The 26,936-nt window shown below is 40.8% G+C and overlaps 1 protein-coding gene across 1 annotated transcript in view; it reads right to left on the bottom strand.

Annotated features, from left to right (window-relative positions):
* The window catches only part of DNAJC15 (DnaJ heat shock protein family (Hsp40) member C15), an 84,041-nt gene that overhangs the window by 39,466 nt on the left and 17,639 nt on the right, over positions 1-26,936 (bottom strand). Inside the window, exons 2-3 of the mRNA XM_070380251.1 lie at positions 11,485-11,536; positions 8,260-8,333 (exon numbers count right to left, since the gene is read on the bottom strand). Coding sequence (XP_070236352.1) covers positions 8,260-8,333; positions 11,485-11,536 — 126 coding nt within the window. The remainder of the gene's footprint in view (positions 1-8,259; positions 8,334-11,484; positions 11,537-26,936) is intronic.

The raw sequence follows: 26,936 nt of genomic DNA, 5'->3' as shown, positions 1-26,936 counted from the left end.
AGAGGAGGAGAAACTGACAAAATAGAGAGGACATCAGGAGAGCAGACAGGAAGGCCAAGAGGGAGCAGAAGACTCCCTCTTGGATTGTAGGGTCAGTGTGGCTGGAGAGGCCCGAGCAGGGAGGAGAGGAGTGGCAGGGGAGGGGCTGAGGCCACGGGGAGGGCCCTGGAGGTCGGGAACGACCGGGCTTTACTCTCAGGGGCAGGATGGCCAGAGCACTGGGCACCCAGATTTGACTTGGACGACTCCAGGGCTTCCCTGGAGACTCAGTGAGTAAGAATCCGCCTGCCAATGCAGGAGACAGGGCTTTGTCTCTGATCTGGGAAGATCCCACAGGCCATGGAGCAACCAAGTCCACAGGCCACAACTACTGAGGCTGTGCTCTAGGGCCCGGGAGCCACAACTACTGAGCACATGGCCACCACTAGTGAAGCCTGTGCACACTAGAGCCCATGCTCCCCAACACGAGAAGCCCACACAGCAACCAGAGAGCAGTCCCCACGTGCTGCATCTACAGAGAAGCCCACGCAGCAAGGAAGCCCCGCACAGCCAAAAATAGATGCATACATGAGATTAATTCAAAGGATTACTCTGCTGTGCGGAGACAGGTACAGAGTAGAGGCAGGAGACCAGTAAGAGGGCACAACCATAATCTAGGCAAGAGACAGGGGTGGTTTGGAGCAAACTGGTAGAAGAGGAAGAAGTCAGAGCCGTCAGATTTGGGGTGGATATGGAGAGCAGAAATGACCTTTGCTTGGACTGAATGTGGAATATGAGAAAAAGCAGGGAGAGATGACGCGGTAAACACTGCCGTGTTCAGCACAGGGCCCCCTTCAGCAGTAAGGCACTTGCTCCTCAGATCCCAGGGCTGCTTCTGGCAGACAGCACTCTGCTGTCAAACTCCAGCAAGGGCCTCTGCTGAAGAATGCCACGCCCCCTTCCCAGGGCAGCCTCTAGCTGATGACCGGCTGACCTCATGGTACAAACACTGGAGTTCTCCAGGGCTCAGTCTGTGAGCTCCTTTTCTATATTTACTTCCCAGGTGATGTCATTTAGTTTCATGGCCCCTTGCCACAACCTGGGACAACCACGATGAGTCACCTGAGAGTCAGAGCCCCCACCCTGTGCCCCCCACCGGCTGCCTCAACCCTTGCTAAGACTGCACTGCAGCCTAAATTATCCCTCCATCCTTCTTCCCTTTCTTGCCTTCTGGAGCTGTTGATCCTCAGAGCATTCTCTAATAAACTAACAGCTTGCTAATCTGTGTCTCATTCTGCTTTCCAGAGAACTTCAACTGCAAATGACTGCAAGGTTTCTGGCCTAAACTGCCAATTATTGACTTAGAGGAGGAATGGTTATTTGTTTTTTGTGGGTAATGGATATCAGGAGATTGGTTTTGGTTATATTAAGTTTCAGATGTCTACTATGTATGTTAAGTGGAGGAAATGTCTGACCTGGGGATAACATTGGGGAATTATGAGTACACAGGCGGTATTTAAAGCCATGAGACTAAACGAGATCACCTGGAGCCGGAGTGTAGCTAAGAAGTAGGAAGACTGAGCCCCAGAGACTGCAACATTCAGCAGCAGAGAAACGGAGGGGGTCAGTAACAGACACTGGGTAGGCCCGGCAGTGCGGGGGAGGAGAAGCAGGCGCCCAAAGTGACCAAGTGGAAACAGTTTCCAGGGCTTCTGACAGGCCAAATAGGAGCAGAGCTGAGGCTAGACCTCTGGATTTAACCTTTGCTGGATGGCATCACTGACTCGATGGACGTGGGTCTGGGTGAACTCCGGGAGTTGGTGATGGACAGGGAGGCCTGGCGTGCTGCGATTCATGGGGCTGCAAAGAGTCGGACACGACTGAGCGGCTGATCTGATCTGATCTGAAACCTAAGGCTAAGTGAAGGGACTGGGCATGAAGGTTTGATTAGAGTGAGTTTAGGAGAGAACAGGAAGAAAGGAATGGGAGACAGCAGAGAGACACAACTATTTTCAGGAGCTCTCAGAGAAAACTGTATGCGTGAACTCAACTTTACCAAGGAAGAACATACATACATGACTGAATGTGCACATGTTTCTAAAATGTGAACTCTTTCCTAAGGAATGATAAATAAGTATGTGCTTGCATAAAACAAAATCTGAATACCCCCTCAGTGTTATTTTGGGGTGGTGGAATTATGAATATTATTTTCTTCATGTTCATTTATACTTTCTAAATTTTCAACAATGAACATGGTTACTTATACAATTTTCTTTTTTAAAAGGACTAAATAAAGGAAACCAAGGAAATTACTAGAGTGTAAAAAGAGTCCCAGGGAGCCAGATCTGGTCATTTATATAACTTGTTCTTTTTGACCAGCTTGTCATAAATTTCCATTGGTAATAATCCCCTGACAATCCTTCAACAAATGCTTTAGCACCTAATATGTGCCAGGAACTTTTCAAATGAGGCAAGTGAAATTCTGTCCTTCACCACACAGTTGTTCCTCTGTCTGTGTACCAGTGCTGTGAGGAATATAAGGTACCACTCCAAACCCAAGTAATTAACAATCTAGTAAGAAAACAAAAAACAATCTCCTCCTCCAAACTGGAAGGGAATCAAATCATTTAAGTACACATATTAACATGGACAAATTATGTATATATACACAAGCACACACACACACACACAGAGGAATATATAAAAGAATAAGAGCTGCATAGGGAATATACATACAGGAGCAGGGCTCTAACAGAGGAAGAACAGCTGGCTTTAAGGTTTCCCTCAAGCAGCTAAAATTTCTACTAGATGCATACCTTACTCCCTAATATTTCTATGAGTATCTACCTTTGGGAGTTCCAAATTTTGAAGTGTTCAGCATACAATAAACATAAATTGATGTTATTTCATGAACTGCCATTTCCACTATATTCACAAAGTTCACTAAAGCGGCTATTACATCCAAACAAACTTTTTACTTTGTTTTTTTCCAGGTAGAAAAGGTGACTAAGACAAGGTTAAAATCTAGCATCTGGATGAGGCTCAGACCATAAATACTGACCTGCTTTAAAGTAAGTCAATCTGTAAGCACACAATCATCACGATCCTTCTGAAGGAACTAGATCATTTTTGAGGACAGACATTTAATATTTGGGGTTATATATAGAAAAGTAGACAGAAGACAAAATCATGCCTTCTAAACTCATATGGAGTTTAGGTTTTATATTACATAATTTTCCATTGAAATTGGAAGCCCTTTGAAGCTTACAAATATAACATACCAATACTGCATTACATTATTAGCTTATATAGAAATAGGCAGTGCAGAACTGTTTTCTGACAACATTGGTGGGTCAACAAAATGGTAAGATTCACAAAAAATGTGACTACAATAAGGAACAACTATATCAAACAGATGGAGTAGACAGTTACATTTTTCTAATAGAATTTCCAAGAACAGAAAGAGTGGGATTTATTCTGTTGTCTATTTGAAAGATACTCTGATCCTTACAAATTACTATTTGTATTATTTTACTCATAAAATATATAAATATATAAACAAAAGTCAAAATAATTTTCTTACTAAAATTAACATTGAATGCTATAGTGCTGCTGCTGCTGCTGCTAAGTCACTTCAGTCGTGTCCAACTCTGTGCGACCCCATAGACGGCAGCCCACCATGCTCCCCCGTCCCTGGGATTCTCCAGGCAAGAACACTGGAGTGGGTTGTCATTTCCTTCTCCAATGCATGAAAGTGAAAAGTGAAAGTGAAGTCGCTCAGTCGTGTCCGACTCTAGTGACCCCATGGAGTGCAGCCTACCAGGCAGCCTACTAGGCTTTTCCTCCTAGAAAATCCATGGGATTTTCTAGGCAAAAGTGCTGGAGTGGGGTGCCATTGCCTTCTCCACTGTAGTGCTATATATTATAAAAAATGATGTGAAATGAACCAAGTTAAATGAAAGTCTTCATTAGCTAATTTACTCAATCACTTGAAACATAACAGTCCTCCAAACAACCAGAAAAATACATCATTCCATAGTCTTAAGAGAAGAAATACTTTTTACATTTAACATAAAGTATAAACCTTAATTATATAGAATCATCTATTTGATTTATAGATCCACAGAAGGAGAGTTTTAATTAGTGTTATTTCCATGAATTTCACCTAACCATAAAAACAATTTAAGTCCAATTTTAAAAACTTGTATTCAAGTAAAAAGGCAAATTCACAAATAGAAAAATAAAAGCCTCAAAAAAAGATGAACGACTTGGGTTTTTCTCCAGAAAAAAATTAGGGGTAATTAGACAATAGCTGAGTCAATAAACACACATAAATACTTTAAAAAATTAAGTAAAAGGCTCTGATTCAAAATAGCAGACTGAATAATTAGTCTTTTACTTTGCAAAGGCTCTTTGAAATGAGAAATGAGATATTTTAAACAAGAAAAATCTACAATAGGCCTAGAAAACAAGAAATGGAACAAGTACCAAAGCAGAAAGTTCAAAGAAATCCTGAAAGGTTGAAAACAGGTAAGACTGCACTAAATATAGAAAAATCACAGCAACCCAATCACCAGAGGAAAGAAAGAAGAAAACACTAAATCCAGGCTCAACAAACACAAAACATAACTTCAGGGTAATTAACTGAACCAGGACGGCAGACAGACCATTCCTAACTCCATTAGTACAGGGCATGAGGGCTGCCACCTGCCACCTCAGCCCTCGGGCCAAAAAAGAGAACCGTATGCCTATAATGCATCTTAGTGTACAGAGCAGGTCCCAAGGGAAGCAGAGAGGCTTAGCAACAGACAACGTTTCAGAACCCAGAGGGCTGAAGAGAGGGGCATTTATACCAAGGAGTAAAATTCACACAATACTCAACCACTCCTGGGTTCTGCAGGTTCCCAGACAGCCTCTGGGCTTCTTGCTTCCAACGAGATGTGACTGTGGACATAACCCACCTCGGTGCTCATAGCACACTGCCAATCCTCTCATTCAATTAAACTGTTGAAGCCAATCTACCAAACTGCTGAAAGAGGCCACGAATATGAGTTCCAGGAGCAGAGACACATTGGAAGGAAAAAACCTAAGAGGATCTTACAGAACAAACAGCTGTATATGTAAAGAGGGAAAGAAACAAACTCTCCAAACATTCCATGTGAAAGAAACTATTCTAGGCAACATTCCAGAAAAATGGGGCCGAGGGAAGTATGAGAAAAAGAAAGATGAGATATAAGAACAAACTGATGTTAAAGAATAGAAGGAGCAAATACACTTTGAGAAAAAATGAAGAGAGAGCCCATAGGAACCTGAGTCGAACCTTCTCCTTTGAGTGACAGGAATTAGTGACAGGAATTTATTGGCGCGTGACTGCAGTCCCTATCTGTTAGTAGCTGGTTCAATAATGAACAGAGTTATAAAATCAAAACACTGGAAATGCCAAGCTTATGAACTTGGCTTTCTGAGATCAATGTCAAGGGAAAGTATGCATATTTTTCATTCTTCAATTTCCCTGGAACAATTAATGTTTAAAGAATTACTTTTAAAAACTAATATCTTCACTGAGGTTTAATTACGATGATGATAGATACTCCAAGAGGCTTCACTGCAAACTGGATGAGTAGTACTTTGTGGAAAAGAGGCCAGAAGAAAGCCACTTGTCTTAACTTGAAGCCCACAGAGGGAAGGGGAAAGGGGGCCGGGTGTGTGTGTGCATCCCTTTCCTCTTATTAAGAAATGCTGGGGCCGCCTTTCAGGATACCCATGACGGTCTCTTAAACTAGGCCACCTTATCTGTGAGCCTCCACAGAGCAGTGAAACGTTTCTCATTTTCTTTCTCTCCCTTCCTTTACAACATTAAATAATATAATTCTACAAAACATGACTCTTTTTATAAGTCTGTCTACTGAAGATCATCAAACAGGAGAGAAATGATTTCTGAAAGTCTCCCAATTTACTATACATAAACATGTAGCCGTAAAGGATGAGATGGTTAGATAGCATCACTGACTCAATGGACATGAATGTGAGACTCTTCGGGAAATAGTGGAGGACACAGGAGCCTGGTGTGCTGCAGTCCCTGGGGTTGCAAAGAGTCGGATACCACTTAGGGACTGGACAACAACAAACGTGGAAAAACACTTAAACATTTACGTCACTATTTCCAGGCATACTGCTCTATTTCCACTGACCATCACCTAGTCCCTGGACTGTCTCAATGCCCTTTCAACACATTTCACAGCTTCTCCTCTGGCTTATTCTAGTCTGTTGCCCTCCTGCTCATAACCTTCCAAAGGCTTTCCATCAGACTTAAAATCTGCAGTCCTTGTCACAGTCGATTTGGCCCTAAGTGATGTGGGCCCAAATGACCACTATTCCTTCCACATACTGGAGTTACTCCTACTGCTAAACTCATTCCCACCTCAGGATCTCTGCAGCATTCCCACCACCTAGGAAGCTCTTCAGATGTTCACATGGTCTGTTCCCTTGTCAGAGAGACCTTCCCTAACCTATCTAACACAGACTCTTCTCTGCTGTTAAAAAATCAACCTCTTACTCTGATTTGGGTGGCCCAGTGGTAAAGATTCCACCTGCAATGCAGGAGACACAGGAGACGCAGGTTTGATTCCTGAGTCAGGAAGATCCCCTGGAGGAGGAAATGGCAACTCGCTCCAGTATTTTTGCCTGGAAAATTCCACGGACAAAAAGGAGCCTGGTGGGCTACAGTCCATGGGGTTGCAAAGAGTCGGACAATTGAAGTGACTAGGATGCATGCACCCTGATTTAGTTTTTTAAAGAAAACTAAACTTCTAACTTCAATACCTCTACATATTATATTATTATATATCTTGCTGCTGCTGCTAAGTCGCTTCAGTCGTGTCCGACTCTGTGCGACCCCACGGACTGCAGCCTACCAGGCTCCCCCGTCCCTGGGATTCTCCAGGCAAGAACACTGGAGTGGGTTGCCATTTCCTTCTTCAATGCATGAAAGTGAAAAGTGAAAGTGAAGTTGCTCAGTCGTGTCCGACTCTTAGCGACCCCATGGACTGCAGCCTACCAGGCTCCTCCGTCCATGGGATTTTCCAGGCAACAGTACTGGAGTGGGGTGCCATTGCCTTCTCCCATTATATATCTTACTTATCTGTTAATTGTCTCCACTAAAAAGTAAACTAGAGGGCAGTGTCTTTATCTGGTTCATGACCACCTCGCACTCCCCACAATTGCGTCTAGTATGGAGCAGGTGCTTCCCTGTGGCTCAGCTGGTAAAGACTCTGCCTGCAGTGCGGGAGACCTGGGTTTGATCCTGGATTGGGAAGGTTCCCTGGAGAAGGGAAAGGCTACCCACTCCAGTGTTCTGGCCTGGAGAATTCCATGGACTGTACAGTCCATGGGGTTGCAAAGAGTCGGACATGATTGAGCAACTTCCACTTTCACGCAGTAGGTGCTTAATGAACATTTGTTGAATGAATGCTATTAGTAAATACCGATTAATACTTAAGATGAAATATAAACAGGAAAGCAGAAGATAAACACATGCTCCTTCTAATCACAGACATGCATTTTCAATCGGCAAAATCACTTATAGTTCTTTCGTCCCTGAGTTTAATTATCTGTCCACTTGTCATCCTTTTAAAGTATGGTTATTGTTCATAACTAAGCCTCAGGGGCCTATAATGCCTTTGCTGAAACAAGTCACTCATTCTCAAATTGCTGTAAGCCAAGCTGATGTATCCCAGATCTTCTGTTTCCCAGAAGTCAGTGTTAATGCTGCATTGCTTCCGTGAGCTTTCTGGGCATGGTCTCCAGGCGTCACAAACCCCAGCTCACTAGGCTATATAGCTTCTTAGATACCTACTACCATTCATTCTTCACTTAGATTCCACTCAGCAGAGTAGCCGTGATGCTGGTAGATGGATGTATAAGCTCTATAGGGTTTCAAAGTTGGAATCATATAATTTCAAGTTTGAGACAGCCAGGTGTGGTGGTACAAGGAAGCTAGTTTCAAATTTCAAGATGAAATAAATTTGGGGGTATACTCCATCTGGACAGGGACCATGTCTGTTTTGTTCACCGGCTATGCCCAGGCCCTGGCACAGGACAATCACTGAATGAATAAATGAACACTAATTAAACAAGGAAAGTAAATTATCTCAGAGTTGATGTAATACTACTAAAAGGAATATAGTAATTAGCAAAGTCAGGAATAAGCATAGATATAATATGCCCAGGAAACTTCAAAGTAAGTTTAGATTTCTAACTAAACTATTTTTTTTAACTTACAGGAGTTGAAATCTTCTTCGCAGTTTCTGTGATTACTTGTCCTAGAGGTTTCCAGATCTGAAATGCGTAGCGACCTAAATATAATAGTAACAGGAATAAAGGCAAATACATTTTCTGTAATGAAAGCCAATACCCACAAGGTGCTCACCATAGCAGTTATTTATAGTCTACTTTATATATGTTAAATAACTATTTCAAAACCTACCAGAAAGACAAGTCATTTTTTCAAACTTCTAATTTGTTAAATGGAGGACAGATTTCATTTTAATTACTCCAATTAAAAAAAAACAATTCTATTGCTTCTCACAATGATAATCACTTTGAAATATATAGAAAACAAGTCATGTTTATGATCTATACAACACAGGACTGCTTTTAATGAAGTTACCGCTAAAGTAATAAAGCAATTACGTAGGAAATATTTATAAAGAATGTGTTTACTATCAATTCCTCACAGAGGATAACCAAAAGCTTCTTTTATTTTAGTGCTTTTCTTTCTTAGTCACCCTAATTTCAAAACCCCTCTGAGACTAGACAACTAAGAATCAATAGCAAAACAGGTCCTAACCAGTTTTGAGGGCACAGAACAGGAATAAAATATCATCAGGCCAATCAGACTGTGTGTCCTAACCAGACTGTGTGTCTACTAATACTAGTGTCTCTTTTCTAAAAGCTACGATCCTCTTAAGTTTCTAACCACGTTATTTGCAAATTAAGATTTCTACTGGGAAAATTCAACTACATAGATTTCTTATAACAAGTTATCTGTCTAAATATACTGTTATTCCTGTTCAGACAACATGCTATAGTGAAAAATAAAGGATGCTAGTTAGACCTAGGAAGATGTGAAGTAGTCAACCTAAGTAGGAGACAAAAAGCTCTTGAAACCAAGGAGAACGTTAAAGTAAAATTAAAAAAGCTGAAACCCTAACTCGTCTAAATCTCTTATCACATAGAGATCAACTTTCATTTGATTCTTCAATAGTATAAAATATGGCTTTTCAATTCAGTTCAGTCGCTCAATCGTGTCCAACTCTTTGCAACCCCATGGACTGCAGCACACCAGGCTTCCCTGTCCATCACCAACTCCCAGAGCTTGCTCAAACTCATGTCCATGGCTTTTAAAGTGTCTCAAAATTACTTGAAAACCACAGTCATGCAATCTTGATGTAAAAAAGCAATCAAAGGCTTCAAGAACTGACATTTGGACATTTACTTTAACCATAAAAGAGAAGACAAAGTTCTAACAGTCTAGGAATACTTTTCTTCTAAATTCTACACTTTCGTTGTAGTTGACTATGAAAAAGAAATGCCTGCTATTTAATATTCTACTTAGTAAAATGAATTTGGCAACAGTGTAATATGTATGCAGTACATATACCAATGCTTCTCATTTTAGAAAGAAGACCTTGGCAAAAGCATATCTTTCTCTAATTTCAAATAAAAATCTTACATTTGAATTTGAACTATGCCTATTCTTATTTTACATTCAAATATAAGATTTTTATTTGAAATGAGAAAGACATGCTTTCAGAAAACTAAGATCATGGCATCCAGTCCTATGACTTCATGGCAAATAGATGGGGAAATAATGGAAACAGTGAGAGGCTTTATTCTTTTGGGCTCCAAAATCACTGCAGATGGTGACTGCAGCCATGAAATTAAAAGATGCTTGCTCCTTGGAAGAAAATCTATGACCAACCTAGACATATTAAAAAGCAAAGACATTACTTTGCCAACAAAGGTCCGTCTAGTTAAAACTATGGTTTTTCTAGTAGTCATGTATAGATATGAGAATTGGACTATAAAGAAAGCTGAGTGCCAAAGAAATGATGCTTTTGAACTGTGGTGTTGGAGAAGACTCTTGAAAGTCCCTTGGACTGCAAGGAGATCCAACCAGTCCATCCTAAAGGAGATCAGTGCTGGGTGTTCATTGGAAGGACTGATGCTGAAGCTGAAACTCCAATACTTTGGCCACCTGTTGCGAAGAACTGACTCATTGGAAAAGACCCTGATGCTGAGAAAGATTGAAGGTGCAAGGAAAAGGGGATGACAGAGGATGAGATGGTTGGATGGCATCACCGACTTGATGGACATGAGTTTGAGCAAGCTCCGGGAGCTGGTGATGGACAGGGAGGGCTGGCGTGCTGCAGTCTATGGGGTCACAAAGAGTCAGACCCAACTGAGCAACTGAACTGAACTGATGCCTGTTCTGCCATAGCAATTAATACTAAAATTATTTTATGTTTATGGGCAAGTCTGTCAAAATTCCTTTTCAGACATGATACTCTTCACATGAAACCTCCATAAGTAGTTAACTATAGTTACATAACGAGACATAAGACTTTGATGGTATAAGAACCAAGAAAAACTGAACCACTGATCGTCCTGTTTTTAAAGTTCTCACTGGTAAGGTGTTTTAAATAGAGCTGTGTGCAATTAAATATTATGTAAAACAGAATAAAATCTTTTAAGTCTCTTTTCCTATTGGATGTCACTGTATATAACCACAATAGAATGTATTAATAGCTCCACCTACAAAGAAGATCCAATTAATACGATCAAACCCATGGCCCTTAGGAGACACAAAAGCTAACTGAAAAATGTAAATCTTTATCAACAAAGAAATGCTCTCAGATGAACATTTAATTAGAGAATAGCTATGTAATTTAAAATTATAAATTAATGACTGGAAGCAATAGCAATTTTACTTTAAATCTTTATAACTATTCTTTCTAAAAAGATTTTTGGCAGTTAAAGAAATCCTCCTGGGTTTCCAAAGAAATTACACCAATACATTAAGTTGAGTAATAAACACACTACCAAGGCTAACTAGCTCATCAGAAAGAACTGACAGAAAATGTATAAACTTATCTGCAAGAAAAAAATAAATATGGGCGTACAGAAGAGCCCCATATCACTTATACTGCTTCACATTAAAGTTTATTTTTTAACAGTATACTATAGCTCACACTAAAAAAATGTCAGGAAGATCAATTATTACAGGGGCTAGTTTCCCAAACTTTGGTAGCATTAATTTCCTTCACCACAAAGTTTATCTATACTGACAAATGTTCACAGACTATGAACGCTGTCAAGAACGGGAATGTATGTCTTAAAACCAAAAACCTCAGAAAACTGAGAGTCTTCTCAAAATTCACTAAAAGCTATTTGGAAATATTTCTCCTACAACATTTATTGATATGTATCCTTTATTTATCTTACCTGCAAAGCCAAGAGCTGCAATACCCAGCCCCACAGCTATCAAACTTCTTGCCTACAGAGGAAAAAAATGATTATCATTTACAGTGCTACATATGAGTTTTTAAAGTAAATCATTTAAAATAATGAGAACAATTATGTTAAATATCACATTTTCTTCAAGCTCTGCTCTGTAGAAGGTTTAAATATCTGCAGTGTCTATGAGATTCTATCTCCTACACATTATATTGGCTGATTTTCAGTGAACTAATTTTAGACTTCATTCAATTTCCATGTATTTGACTTCATTCTGACCAAGAGCTTTTATGTTACTTGTTGCTAAAATGTTTTCTATAGACTATTCTTAACAGTGGGTCTAGTGTATTTATCTTCCATAAATATAAAAGGCAAATATTTCCTCCTCCTTTACATATGTGAGGCACAAATGGACTCCGCTCTATTTAAAAATTTGATAAAATATGATATCCAAGTGTAGCCAAGAAGCCAAATTGTGGAAAATTAGTAAAAGTGATGAAAAGCTTAATAACTAGCTTATTTCTACCTTCCTAGACCAAGGTAAAACTTTTAAAATAAGAGCGAAAAATCCAGAGTCTAAAAATATGAGCTCATCCAGATAAATTCTGAATTAGGTATACACTCCATATTATTCTCTGCTTTTCTCCTTAACCACCTGGGGAAAATATTTAAGTCACAACAGAAAAAGGTTTTAGGTAGCAAAGATCAATGGATGCCCCCAAGATCCATTCTCCCTTTCTTCTACAGGATCAAAAATTCCTATTTTTAGCCACACACATATTTCCAAGCATCCCTTAGGCTTAGGTACAGCACTGTTTAGTAAATGTTGGCTTATAGGATATAAGCAGAGCAGTGCGTGCAGCATCTGCGAAGTCTTTCAGGGGGCGGGGGAATGTCCCTCCCCTGCTCCATTCCTCCTTCCTACTGGCTGCGATATAGACATTATACCAGAAGCCGCCGTGTCGGACAAGGAAGGAGGAAAAATGAGGTGGAAGGACACTGGTCTGGACGATCATGGAGCTGCCAGTGCCCCTGGATAGCCTCTATTTATAAGAGACAAAAATAAAATTCTGGCTTCCTAAGATACTACTCATATTTTCAGTTTTCAGGTATCTGCAGCCAAATCAAAATTTTGATGGGGTCATAATTGAAGAGAGACACTATAGAAATGATTTTGTCTGATTAGTGGTGAGAGAGGCAAATCCGTCACATCCAGCAAAGACTAAGAATAGCTACAACAATCTCACCAGTGGACAGGAATGGATTCATTTCACATCAGTGCAGAAGTCAAAAAATGGAGGTTGAGACTGGAAGGACAGTAAAACCAAAAAGCCCTACAGCTATTAGTTTTCAAGTTCTGTAAGGGAATGCAAGTCTTAGGAAATTAAACCCCTAAATATTCAACAAGAGACTCTAAAAGGATAAACATCAGGACACAAAGGCCAACCATATGAAGGTGCTCTAACTTTAACACCCAGTAGGGCTCTCTTTGGAGAAGGGCACAGCAAACCCACTCCAGTATTCTTGCCTGAAGAATCCCATGGACAGAGGGGCCTGGTGGACTACAATCCATAGGCTCGCAAAGAGTCGGACACGACCAAAGCAACTGAGCACTCATGCACGCAACGCTCTCTGAGAAATCTAGAGCTCTTTATAGACAAGATGAAGAAAGTTCATCTAGGTTTCTTCAGTTCCAGTTTTAAGATGCACCTTCTCACTGGGCAGAGCACTGGGACAATCTCAGGGAAGGAAGATTCTTTCTCTGGTAGAGGTCAAGCCTAGAGCTAGCTAGCCAGAGGGGCCAAACAGTCTTCAAGGTTCCCTTTAGGTTAAGTGAAAGTGAAAGTCGCTCAGTCGTGTCTGAGTCTTTGCGACCCCATGGACTATACAGTCCATGGAATTCTCCAGGCCAGAATACTGGAGTGGGTAGCCCTTCCCTTCTCCAGGGGATCTTCCCAACCCAGGATCGAACCCAGGTCTCCTGCATTGCAGGCAGATTCTTTACCAGCTGAGCCACAAGGGAAGCCCTCCCTTCAGGCTGCCTAGACTTAATTACTCCTGAAACTGAAGGGAGATGTGTATTGGCTTAAAGAAGATGTTCTGGGTTGGCTGAATCCCTTTGCTGTTCACCTGAAACAGCACACAATGGGCCACCACACTGTTAACCAGCTGTACGCAAACACAAAAGAAACATTTAAAGAAGGAAGAAAAGGAAGTTCTGTTGAGGTGTATTTTTGCCATTTTCCAGAGCTTCCCAGGGACTACATATTTTGAGTTTCCCAGTCTTATTTTCCATTGGTTCACTTTAAAAATCCTCAGTTCAACCAAAGTACTCAACTGCTTCATGTGTGAATTTATTGTCCTTCCTTATAAACTCTACTTACTCTTTTATCTCACTAGAAATATCTATCTGTGCCTATCAAGATTTGACATATTCTCAGTATTTCAGCTTGAACCAGCCACAGAATGGGAGAACTCATTTGCAACACATAAAATAAGCACATATCCAAAAATACAGAGAGTTCTTCCCCATTAATAAGACAGACAATCCAATAGAAATGGACAAAAGAGTAGGTCGGGGACTTCATAGAAAACAAAAATCTAAACGGCTGATAAACATGAATACTAATGATAACAATCACCAAACCAAAATGGTGTAGAAATATTAATACCAGAATACAAAGATCTCTGACCTTTGTGGAATTTGTTCTGTTCACCAATGAATCAAGCACCGAGCAGCAGTATCTACACTTCTGGGGTGATTCTTCCAGGATATTCTTCTAGGATACACTTCTAGAATAATAGTAATAATGTACTAAAAGGACTTAGCACAGTGGCTTGGCACATACACTTTTAAATTTGTCTGAGTAAAAGAAGACTCACAGAAGTGGTTTTTGAGGTAGGCTCTTTTTTATAGATTAATTATTATATCATTTTTACTATTCTGACTATTCAAATATATATGAGACAAAATAGTTGCCTTACTAAAGAGATTTTTATGTCAAGATATTTATATCAAAAACATTCAACCATTAGGCATTTGGTCATTTTCCACTTTAATCTAACAATATGTAAGGCTCAACTGTACTTAACAGCTAAAAATTCAATTTAATTTTCAATAAATAAGTATTGGATACGCCAATGATTACTGTCCATTTGTCCCCCCAGGTTCATTTCCCGCTCTTCCCTGACTTGCTCTATATCTCTGTCTCCATTTAGCTCAAAAGACTACATTATCCAGTCCTCATTTGCACTCCTGCTACTGGTTGGGTTTGCCAATGAGAGGAAGTTTCACAAAACACCAAGCACTAGCTACCAATCACAGAAAAGGACTCTAAACATCTCTGCCCAGTATATCTTGGTACCAAAGTTTCGAAGCCAACCACGATGCTCAAGCACTGGATAGAATAACATTTCTTACCCAGAGAAGGGGCAGAGAAAGATCAGCTCCAGCCCAGCTGTGTGCACCAGTTTCACGGGGCTGGGGGATGACGGCTGACAAGAGGAAACTGGCCCGGTGCTCCCTTCCCCTCTTTAGCCCACACCATCCCTGGAATCTGAGATACTGAAAGCTGGGGGCAAGACTGAAACAGGAAACGATCACCCCACAAAACACAGGCTGTGTGAGCTCCTCACCTTTTGCTAAAAAAGTGCTCTGAGTCCAAGACCTCTCCTCATGAGGCCGAGCAGGGCTGAAAGCCTGTGCACGTGAAACTGCTTTTCTCAAAAGGAAGAATCAGCAGAAAAGTACCAGTGGAAGGACACAGAAAAGCAGTACCATTTATTCCCTGCTGTGCCTCCTCTTCAGCCACAGCTCCTGTTCAGCGGCTCCTCCCCCACACCTGTAACTCTCACTGGGTTCTGGAGCACAGTTCCCAACCCCTTGCCTCTCTGCCTCAGTAGGTACTGTTTCCAACTGTCACTAGTCCCTGGGTCATTCATCATCCTTTCTTGTTTACCCACAACTCTGCACATAGTCCCTTCATTAAACTATGTCCCCCAAACCCACCCATTACTACTCACTGACACATGCATTAGTATACATGAGTCACTATATTATGCATAAGAGATGCAGCGTATAAGGCAAAGGCTTGTATCAAATGGGTCCTCTACAGGATGCTGAACATGGTGAGCCTCCACTGCTAATGCTAACCTCCCAAAGGTCTTTATCTTTAACCTTCAGTTCAGTTCAGTTGCTCAGTCATGTCCAACTCTTTGCAACCCAATGGTCTGCAGCACGTCAGGCTTCCCTGGCCATCACCAACTCCTGGGGTTTATTCAGACTAATGTCCATTGTGTCGGTGACGCCATCCAACCATCTCATCCTCCGTCATCTCTTTCTCCTTGCACCTTCAATCTTTCCCAACGTCAGAGTCTTTGCAAATGAGTCAGTTCTTCACATCAGGTGGCCAAAGTATTAAGAGTTTCAGTTTCAACATCAGTCCTTCCAATGAAAACTCAGGACTAATTTCCTTTAGGATAGACTGGTTAGATTTCCTTGCAGTCCAAGAGACTCTAAAGAGTCTTCTCCAACACCATAGTTCAAAAGCATCAATTCTTCGGCGTTCAGCATTCTTTACACTCCAACTCTCACATCCATACATGACTACTAGAAAAACTATACCTTTGACTAGACGGACTTTGTTGGCAAAGTAATGTCTCTGCTTTTTAATATGCTGTCTAGGTTGGTCATAACTTGTCTTCCAAGGAGTAAGCGTATTTTAATTTCATGGCTGCAGTCACCATCTGCATTGTTTTGGAGCCCCCCAAAATAAAATCTGACACTGTTTCCACTGTTTCCCCATCTATTTCCCATGAAGCGATGGGACTGGATGCCATGATCTTAGTTTTCTGAATGTTGAGCTTTAAGCCAACTTTTTCACTCTCCTCTTTCACTTTCATCAAGAGGCTCTTTAGTTCTTCTTCACTTTCTGCCATAAGGGTGGTGTCATCTGCATATCTGAGGTTATTGATATTTCTCCTGGCAATCTTGATTCCAGTTTGTGCTTCTTCAAGCCCAGTGTTTCTCAAGGTGTATTCTACATATAAGTTAAATAAGCAGGTGACAATATATAGCCTTGACAAACTCCTTTCCCTATTTGGAACTGGAGATCAGTGGAGAAATAACTCCAGAAAGAATGAAGGGATGGAGTCAAAGCAAAACAATACCCAGTTGTGGATGTGACTGCTGATAGAAGCAAGGTCTGATGCTGTGAAGAGCAATATTGCATAGGAACCTGGAATGTTAGGTCCATGAATCAAGGCAAATTGGAAGTGGTCCAACAGGAGATGGCGAGAGTGAACGTCGACATTCTAGGAATCAGCGAACTAAAATGGACTGGAATGGGTGAATTTAACTCAGATGATCATTATATCTACTACTGTGGGCAGGAATCCCTTAGAAGAAATGGAGTAGCCATCATGGTCAACTAGAGAGTCCGAAATGCAATACTTGGATGCAATCTCAAAAATGACAGAATGATCTCTGTTTGTTTCCAAGGCAAACCATTCAATATCACGGTAATCCAAGCCTATGCCCCAACTGGTAACGCTAAAGATGCTAAAGTTGAACGGTTCTATGAAGACCTGCAAGACCTTTTAGAACTAACACCCAAAAAAGATATCCTTTTCATTATATGGGACCGGAATGCAAAAGTAGCAAGTCAAGGAACGCCTGGAGTAACAGGCATATTTGCCCTTGGAGTACGGAATGAAGCAGGGCAAAGGCTAAGAGTTTTGCCAAAAGAACGCACTGGTCATAGCAAACACCCTCTTCCAACGACACAAAAGAAGACTCTACACATGGACATCACCAGATGGTCAACACCAAAATCAGACTGACTATATTCTTTGTAGTCAAAGATGGAGAAGCTCTATACAGTCAGCAAAGACATGACCAAGAGCTGACTGTGGCTCAGATCATGAACTCCTTATTGCCAAATTCAGACTGAAATTGAAGCAAGTAGGGAAAACCACTAGACCATTCAGGTATGACCTAAATCAAATCCCTTACGATTATACAGTGGAAGTGAGAAATAGATTTAAGGGACTAGATCTGACAGACAGAGTGCCTGATGAACTATGGACAGAGGTTCCTGACATTGTACAGGAGACAGGAATCAAGACCATCCCCATGGAAAAGAAATGCAAAAAGGCAAAATGGCTGTCTGAGGATGCCTTACAAATAGCTGTGAAAAGAAGAGAAGTGAAAAGCAAAGGAGAAAAGGAAAGATATAATCATCTGTATGCAGAGTTCCAAAGAATAGCAAGGAGAGATAAGAAAGCCTTCCTCAGCAATCAATGCAAAGAAATAGAGGAAAACAACAGAATGGGAAAGACTAGAGATCTCTTCAAGAAAATTAGAGATACCAAGGGAACATTTCATGCCAAGATGGGCTCGATAAAGGACAGAAATGGTATGGACCTAACAGAAGCAAAAGATATTAAGAAGAGATGGCAAGAATACACAGAAGACCTGTAAAAAAAGATCTTCACAACCCAGATAATCACGATAGTGTGATCACTCACCTAGAGCCAGACATCCTAGAATGTGAAGTCAAGTTGGCCTCAGGAAGCATCACTACGAACAAAGCTAGTGGAGGTGATGGAATTCCAGGTGAGCTATTTCAAATCCTGAAAGATGATGCTGTGAAAGTGCTGCACTCAATACTCCAGCAAATTTGGAAAACTCAGGAGTGGCCACAGGACTGGAAAAGGTCAGTTTTCATTCCAATCCCAAAGAAAGGCAATGCCAAAGAATGGTCAAACTACTGCACAATTGCACTCATCTCACATGCTAGTAAAGTAATGCTCAAAATTCTCCAAGCCAGGCTTCAGCAATACGTGAACCATGAACTTCCAGATGTTTAAGCTGGATTTAGAAAAGGCAGAGGAACCAGAGATCAAATTGCCAACATCCTCTGGATCATCGAAAAAGCAAGAGAGTTCCAGAAAAAAATCTATTTCTGCTTTACTGACTATGCCAAAGCCTTTGACTGTGTGGATCACAGGAAACTGTGGAAAATTCTGAAAGAGATGAGAATACCAGAAGACCTGACCTGCCTCTTGAGAAATCTGTATGCAGGTCAGGAAGCAACAGTTAGAACTGGACATGGAACAACAGACTGGTTCCAAATAGGAAAAGGAGTACGTCAAGGCTGTATATTGTCACCCTGCTTATTTAACTTATATGCAGAGTACATCATGAGAAACGCTGAGCTGGAAGAAGCACAAGCTGGAATCAGGATTGCCGGGAGAAATATCAATAACCTCAGATATGCAGATGACACCACCCTTATGGCAGAAAGTTAAGAGGAACTAAAAAGCCTCTTGATGAAAGTGAAAGAGGAGAGTGAAAATGTTGGCTTAAAACTCAACATTCAGAAAATGAAGATCATGGCATCTGGTCCTATCACATCATAGGAAATAGATGGGAAACAGTGGAAACAGTGTCAGACTTTATTTTTGGGGGCTCCAAAATCACTGCAGATGGTGACTGCAGCCATGAAATTAAAAGACGCTTACTCCTTGGAAGGAAAGTTATGACCAACCTAGATAGCATATTCAAAAGCAGAGACATCGCTTTGTCAACAGAGGTCCGTCTAGTCAAGGCTATGGTTTTTCCAGTGGTCATGTATGGATATGAGAATTGGACTGTGAATAACGCTGAGCGCCGAAGAATTGATGCTTTTGAACCATGGTGTTGGAGAAGACTCTTGAGAGTCCCTTGGACTGCTAGGAGATCCACCCAGTCCATCCTAAAGGAAATGAGTCCTGAGTGTTCACTGGAAGGACTGATGTTGAAGCTGAAACTCCAGTAGTTTGGCCACCTGATGTGAAGAACTGACTCATTTGAAAAGTCCCTGATGGTGGGAAAGATTGAGGGCAGGAGAAGGGGACGACAGAGGATGAGATGGTTGGATGGCATCACCAACTCGATGGATTTGAGTTTGAGTGAACTCCAGGAGTTGGTGATGGACAGGGAGGCCTGGCGTGCTGCAGTTCGTGGGGTCGCAAAGAGTCGGACACGGCTGAGCAACTGAACTGAACTGAACCTCAAATGGTCCAAAATAAGAATATCATTTGTTTCCTAGAAAAGAATATTTATTTCCTATCTAACAGTTTTTCATTCACTAAAAAGTCAATGGAATTTTTTTCCAGACATGAATTTAGATAGCTCTTCCCAGGTGGCTCAGTAGTAAAGAATCTGCCTGCCAAGCAGGAGACAGGGGTTTGACCCCTGGGTCTGGAAAATCCTTTGGAGATGGCAAGGGCAAGCCACTCCATTATTCTTGCCTGGGAAATCCCATGGACAGAGGAGCCTGGCAGGCTACAGTCCACGGGGTCACAAAGAGTCAGACACAACTTAGCGACTAAACAACAATAACAACAAGCTCCCCCAACCCTTCATATATGTGAATGACCCAAACAGAAAAAAGTAACCATCTAACTACAAATACAGGAAGTAGGAGGCACAAGAGAGTCTATCTGACATCTAACCAAGTAGTTCAGAGAACTCTCAACCATACCTGTATCTGTCCTTAAATTTTTTAAAGTATAAAATTACATCTAAGCTAACTGAGGTTTAAAAAAGGAAATAGCCGATGGTTCATTTAGCATAATTGTGTAAATAATAGAGAATTCCATCAACATCTTCTCTACTTTACCACTGTTGAAAAAATTTCACATTTGCTTTATCACTATGCTATTTCACATTTATTTAAATGTTCGTATTGTACCGTCAGGCTAACAGGATCTATTTTATTTCTTTTATAGACACAACACCATATTTGATCTAGTGTCAAGCACAATGATGTGCTTCAATTTCTATTTTGAATGTTTTTTAAACAATGATGCTTCAAAATTAAATTGTCAGTAACAGAACAAAACGTTGAAAAGACCATTTAAAAGCAAAATGGAGAATGAGGCATGGGGTTAGTAACACTAGTACTGTAATTTTCCACCAACCAGGCAATAGCCAGGTTAAATGTCCAAAACTGCTTTCATGCAACCAGACTGACATCATGCTACGCCTGTGTTTTTATAGAAACTAGAGAAATGTTCCTATTTCTTTGACTTTGGAAAATTAGAATATGTGCTAAAAAGAAAAGAAATAAGGCAGTGTGATTTAAAAGGACAGATATGTATACACGTGTACTCTGGCCTGAGCTAAAACTGCCATAGGTATCGTACATATGTAGGAGATCAGTCAGTCAGTCAGTTCAGTTCAGTCGCTCAGTCGTGTCCGACTCTTTGCGACCCCATGAATCACACAGCACGCCAGGCCTCCCTGTCCATCACCAACTCCCGGAGTTCACTCAGACTCACGTCCATCAAGTCAGTGATGCCATCCAGCCATCTCATCCTCTGTCGTCCCCTTCTCCTCCTGCCCCCAATCCCTCCCAGTATCAGAGTCTTTTCCAGTGAGTCAGCTCTTCGCATGAGGTGGCCACAGTATTGGAGTTTCAACTTTAGCATCAGTCCTTCCAAAGAACACCCAGGACTGATCTCCTTTAGAATGGACTGGTTGGATCTCCTTGCAGTCCAAGGGACTCTCAAGAGTCTTCTCAACACTACAGTTCAAAAGCATCAATTCTTCGGTACTCAGCCTTCTTCACAGTCCAACTCTCACATCCATACATGACCACAGGAAAAACCATAGCCTTGACTAGATCGACCTTTGTTGGCAAAGTAATGTCTCTCTTTTGAATATGCTATCTAGGTTGGTCATAACTTTCCTTCCAAGGAGTAAGCATCTTTTAATTTCATGGCTGCAGTCACCATCTGCAGTGATTTTGGAGCCCCAAAAAATAAAGTCTGACACTGTTTCCCCATCTATTTCCATGAAGTGATGGACCAGATGCCATGATCTTAGTTTTCTGAATGTTGAGCTTTAAGCCAATTTTTTCACTTTCCTCTTTCACTTTCATCAAGAGGCTTTTTAGTTCCTCTTCACTTTCTGCCGTAAGGGTGGTGTCATCTGCATATCTGGGGTTATTGATATTTCTCCCAGCAATCTTGACAGTAGATGGTAAATGTAGATGCCACACAAGGTGTTTTCATTGGTTTTAAATATCCACAAGACTGCCTTCAGCAAGTTTTAGTTTTGTAACATTTTCTTTGAAGATTCAGAGGGCTGGAAAAGTAGCTAACATTTTTCAAGTAAAAGATCTAAATGAATTCTTAGATCCATTTTTTTTTCCTACGTAAAATTATGCTAGCACGTATTTATAACAACTTGATCTTTTTTATAAAAAAGGTATGTATATCTAAAATTTAGATCAGTTACAGTCAGGTAAAAATTCTACCCACTAATTATTTTACAACTGGTCTAGGCCAGTGTTTTGGGAAAGTGGTCTATATAAGGAAAACAGAAAAATTCTATTCATGCCAAATTTGGAAATTTGGTTTTTAGCAATCCTATCGTGGTCACCAGGGAAAACAAAGATGATATGTATGCACATAACAAATGTATGTGTTACTGGCTAATGGTATTGAATTAAAAGTTTTAAAAATTCATGACAACTTCAGATATTTCTCAAAATGCCAAACAGCATAGTTTTCGCTGCATCCCCTATGACTACAAACAACACATGAATATTTTAGATTTTAAAATGTCCAAGCGTATGTATAACAGCACTGCATAAATTAACAAACAGTATATTCCCAGTGAAATTGCTGATTGATTTCAAAATGGTTGGAGAGTTACCATAAAGAATCCTTTGCCTAGACTGCTAAATCTGGCTGGAGAAAAGTCTTACATCTACGCTAAAGAGCACCACTATAAAACTACGGTTTCCGCTGTTGGCTGGGCTTTCGCCCTCTCCCTCACCCTTTACTCACAGCACTCCCCATCCCTCTTTGCCACTACTGTACTTTACTTTTTTCAGTCTCCATCTGTGAAGCAAGCATGAACTTCCTCAGTCTTTCATCCCTTCAGCCTTGAATGGAGACTCCACGGGCTTCAGAGTTAATCAGGTATGGGCTCTAATTTCAACTCAATCTTGACCAAATCTGGGACCCTAAGCTGATGTCTCTAGGCCCATTTCCTCATCTATAAAATGGGAATATGAAAATATACATCACAGGAAGCTCAAAATGATAATGAGAAAAGATCATGAAGAGCAGCCGATACACCGTGTACACATGGCAGATGTCTGTGAGTCCTTCCTTCACTCTCACATTTTCACTCCTAATCCTTCCTGTTCTTCTATTTTCAGTCCTCCTGGAAAATCCCTGCTTATTTTTCAACAAACAGCTTTAAGGTCACCTCATTTCATCACCCATCTCTTCACTCAAGTAAAACATTTCAGTGACCCCAAGGTACTGGGTTGGCCAAAAGGTTCGTTTGTTAGAAAAACCCAAACGAAACTTTTGGTCAACCCAATACTTAGCAGTTCTATTACAGTACATAGCACATTCTTTATTAATAATAATAGTTTGCCTATTCCTTTCTCTATTTTTAGAATTAGACATATGTTTTATTTATTTAATGGAAAAGCATTTTATTTTAAATACAGCAGTTTGTACATACCAATCCCAAACTCCCGACCTATCCCTCCCCCAACCTTTCCCCTGATTTACCTATTTTAAACCCCTTCTAAAATGTGAGCTTCTGGATGTAGGGACTGCTTATCTCTAGATTTTCAGTCTAACAAAGTAGTTAGTAATAGGAGAAGGCAATGGCACCCCACTCCAGTACTCTTGCCTGGAAAATCCCATGGACGGAGGAGCCTGGTGGGCCGAAGTCCATGGGGGCACTGCCAGTCGGACACGACTGAGCGACTTCACTTTTACTTTTCACTTTCATGCACTGGAGAAGGAAAGGGCAACCCACTCCAGTGTTCTTGCCTGGGAAATTTCACAGGCAGAGGAGCCTGGCAGGCTACAGTCCATGGGGTCACAGAGGTGGAAACAACTGAGCATACACACACACACACACAGTTTCTCAAAAATTAATATAAAGGGATGAAAATGATCTTAAGCAACATCCTCACTACCCAGATGCCTTTTGGAACTTGTATTATTTGTTCTGTGTATTGGTGTCTGCTAATGAATGGAATTATGATTGAAATGGGAAAATATAATGCAAAATGACAGTTAAATTTAATTAAGAAATTAACACATAATCATGTTTCAAAATATCCTGGACCAGGTAAATACATCCAAAAGTCTCACAGAAGACAAAGAAGATGAAATTAAGGGTCTGTGCCAGGTAAATTTCATTACAAAAATTTAAATGAATACAATTCACATATCCACGTAGAGAAATAAGGAGGAGTAACTGAACTGCTAAACAAAGAAAAATACCAAAACTCCCAATAAAAAAAGTCAGGCATTTTTTCAGCCATTTGGAGGCTTTCTCCCATCTCTGAGTATTTCAAAGAGACGGACAACAAACAACAGAAATCAGAAAAATATACACAGAAAGTGATACATGCAATGGAGAAAATGAAGCGACCAGAGAATTCACGTGTGTTTATACAATGAAAGCAACAAATTAGTGAACAGAGGAAGCTTCACTGAAAAGGTGACTTTTGGGTGGCGAAAAATAGGAAGAAAGTGTAGTCATGTCAGTATTTAAGGAGAAACCATTGTGGGCAGAGGCAACAAATCCGAAGTCCCTAAGGCAAGCGTGTATAAACTGCTGTGCCCGCGAACACTCAGGAGGCCAGCACGCACAAAGAAAGGAGAGAAGGAGGAACAGAAAATGAGCGCAGAGAAGCAACATGGACAGCAGGTTGCGTCAGGCCTTAGCATCAGCATAAGGACTTCAGTTTTTCTGAGTGCGATAAACCATGTGTTTTAAGAGGCCTAAGACTTCATACGTACAATTCTAAAATGGTTATTAGTTGTCATGCTGAGAAAAGACATGTCAAAGACAGAGGCACTGATGAGCTAGGAGTCATTTAAAATAATCCAGGAAGGAGATTGTGATAGCTTGGACCGAAGTGATTAGCCATGAAGTTGGGGGGAAGTGGTCAGATTCTGGATATATTCTGAAGATAAAGCCAATAAGATTTGTTGAGAGAGACTGGATGTGAGGTATAAAGGAAAGAGAAGACGATGAACGAAGAAAATGTGGTATGCATGTACAATGGAATATTACTCACCCATAAAGAGAAGGAAATTCTAGCATTTGTGACAACATGGATGAACCTGGAGGATGTGTTCAACTCTTTGTGATCCCATGGACTGTAGTTCACTAGGCCTCTCTGTCCATGGAATTCTTAGGCAAGAATACTGGAGTGGGTTGTCATTCCCTTCTCCAGGGGATCTTCCTGACCCAGGGATCAAACCCAGGACTCCTGCATTGCAGGTGGATTCTTTATTGTCTGAGCCACGAGGGAAGCCATAACACAAAATGAAATAAAGTCAGACACAGAAGGACAAATTACTGATTGACCTCACATATATATGTAGAATCTAAAAAAAAGTCAAACTCATAGAAGCAGAGAGTAGAACAGTGATTAGTGGGTGAAATGGGGTAATGTGGGTCAAAATTCCTGTTAGATGAATAAGTTTTACACTTGAAATTTGCTGAAAGAGGAAACTTGAGTGTTCTCACACATATATACACACAGAAAGTAACAATGTGATGGACATGACAGATGTGTTGATTAGCCTGAATTATGGTAATCACTGCCACTCCAGTACTCTTGCCTGGAAAATCCCATGGACGGAGGAGCCTGGTAGGCTGCAGTCCATGGGGTCGCTAAGAGTCGAACACGACTGAGCGACTTCACTTTCACTTTTCATTTTCATGCATTGGAGAGGGAAATGGCAACCCACTCCAGTGTTCTTGCCTGGAGAATCCCAGGGACGGGGAACCTATGGGCTGCCGTCTATGGGGTGGCACAGAGTCAGACACGACTGAAGCGACTTAGCAGCAGCAGCATGGTAATCATTTCACAATGTATATGTCTACGAAATCATCATGCTGTAAACCATACATACACACAGTTTTATTTGCCAATTATACTTTAATAAAGCTTGGGGAAAGACGTCAATGTTACTGCCTTAAACAACTGGAGGAATGGAGTTGCCTTTTGCTGGAAAGTCTGTAGGAGGAAGTGGGGCAGAGGGAAGGGCTGTCATAAGCTCCCTTTTGGTCTTGCTTTTCTAAAAACATGCCACCCTGAGTTTGATAAATTAAACCTGAGCAAAGCTGTACATGAATTCCTAACACCTGGGGAAGAAAGGGTCTCATCTACTAATGGAAAAGAAGAGTGAGCAGGTTGTCTCAAACTGCATTCTTCGTTATCTGGCAGTGGTTCAATTCTCAAGGGTTAATCACAAGCAAATCACTTTCTGCTGAACTCGGTGTTTTATGTGGCCTCATTACTTGGTTCAATTTCTCCAAAGAAAGCTCTTTGAATTTAAACAACAGCAAGTGGAAAGGAGAAAAAAGGGAAGAAATAAGAAAGACTGCTGGCAAATTAGCAGAATTGGAGAAAGAGGTATTGCACATGCAGATCAAAAGAAGGAGAGGATTTATATTCCAGAAAGAGGGGCAGACATGATACAAAGACATTTAGGAAGAGAATTTTTATTTTTATTTTTTTTACAATTATCCTTCCCTAAAATTTCAAGCTGACATGAATTTCACAGATTTTCGTATCTAAATTGGACCAATCCACATTAATCTACCTGGCCCTTACCATTACATTGCCCAAAACAAATACACCTGCACTTTACTCAAAACACCAATTCTGTAACTAATTGAAGTGAAAAACTTAACCTAAGTAAAAGAGAAAAAACAATGCTAGTGACATCTTACTTGCTCAATGTTAAAGTCACTTGTTTTAAACCAGAGGCAAGCATTCATTTCTACAGCATGACTAGAGAGGAAATAAAAGGGCAAAACAGAAACAAATCAAAACAACAACATCCGGAAGCAAAGACAGTCAGAAACAAAACCCTAGGCTCACGCCAAGCGAGTGCTTCTCCACTCTCTAATGTAACTGACAACAAGTTCCCCAAACTTAAATCCTTGCTGTAACTTGTGAGAAAGTGCTGCTGTGCATTCATTCAGGGACCTAATGATACGAACCTTGTCTCTAGTAACACAAGCAGGTATTCTTTGTTCACATTAAATGTGACTAGTCAGAAAGTCCTGTCTCAGTACCAGCCTAGTCCTGGTGGCCCTGCAGAGCATCAGGAGCCCCTGGGCTCATCATAGGTTTGCCAAACCAAGCTGCACATTCGGCTTCAAGTTCTCAAACCCAAGGATACTGTGATGGTTCATTTTATGTGTCAATTTTACGTGTCAGGTCAGTCCATTAAATCCCAAGCCAGGTGTTGGCATATTGGTATTTTGTACATCAGGCTGACATCTATATTCAGCTGACTTTATTAAGGAAAGGGGTTTCTTTGATCATGCAAGTGGCCTCATCCAATCAGTTGAAAGGCCTTAAGATGAAAAACTGAGATTTCCCTGG

Source organism: Bos mutus, chromosome 12 (genome assembly GCF_027580195.1).
Source record: "Bos mutus isolate GX-2022 chromosome 12, NWIPB_WYAK_1.1, whole genome shotgun sequence".
Classification (NCBI taxonomy): domain Eukaryota; kingdom Metazoa; phylum Chordata; class Mammalia; order Artiodactyla; family Bovidae; genus Bos; species Bos mutus.
The sequence above is the reverse complement of the archived record's forward strand: the minus strand, read 5'-3'. Positions and strand labels throughout refer to the sequence as shown.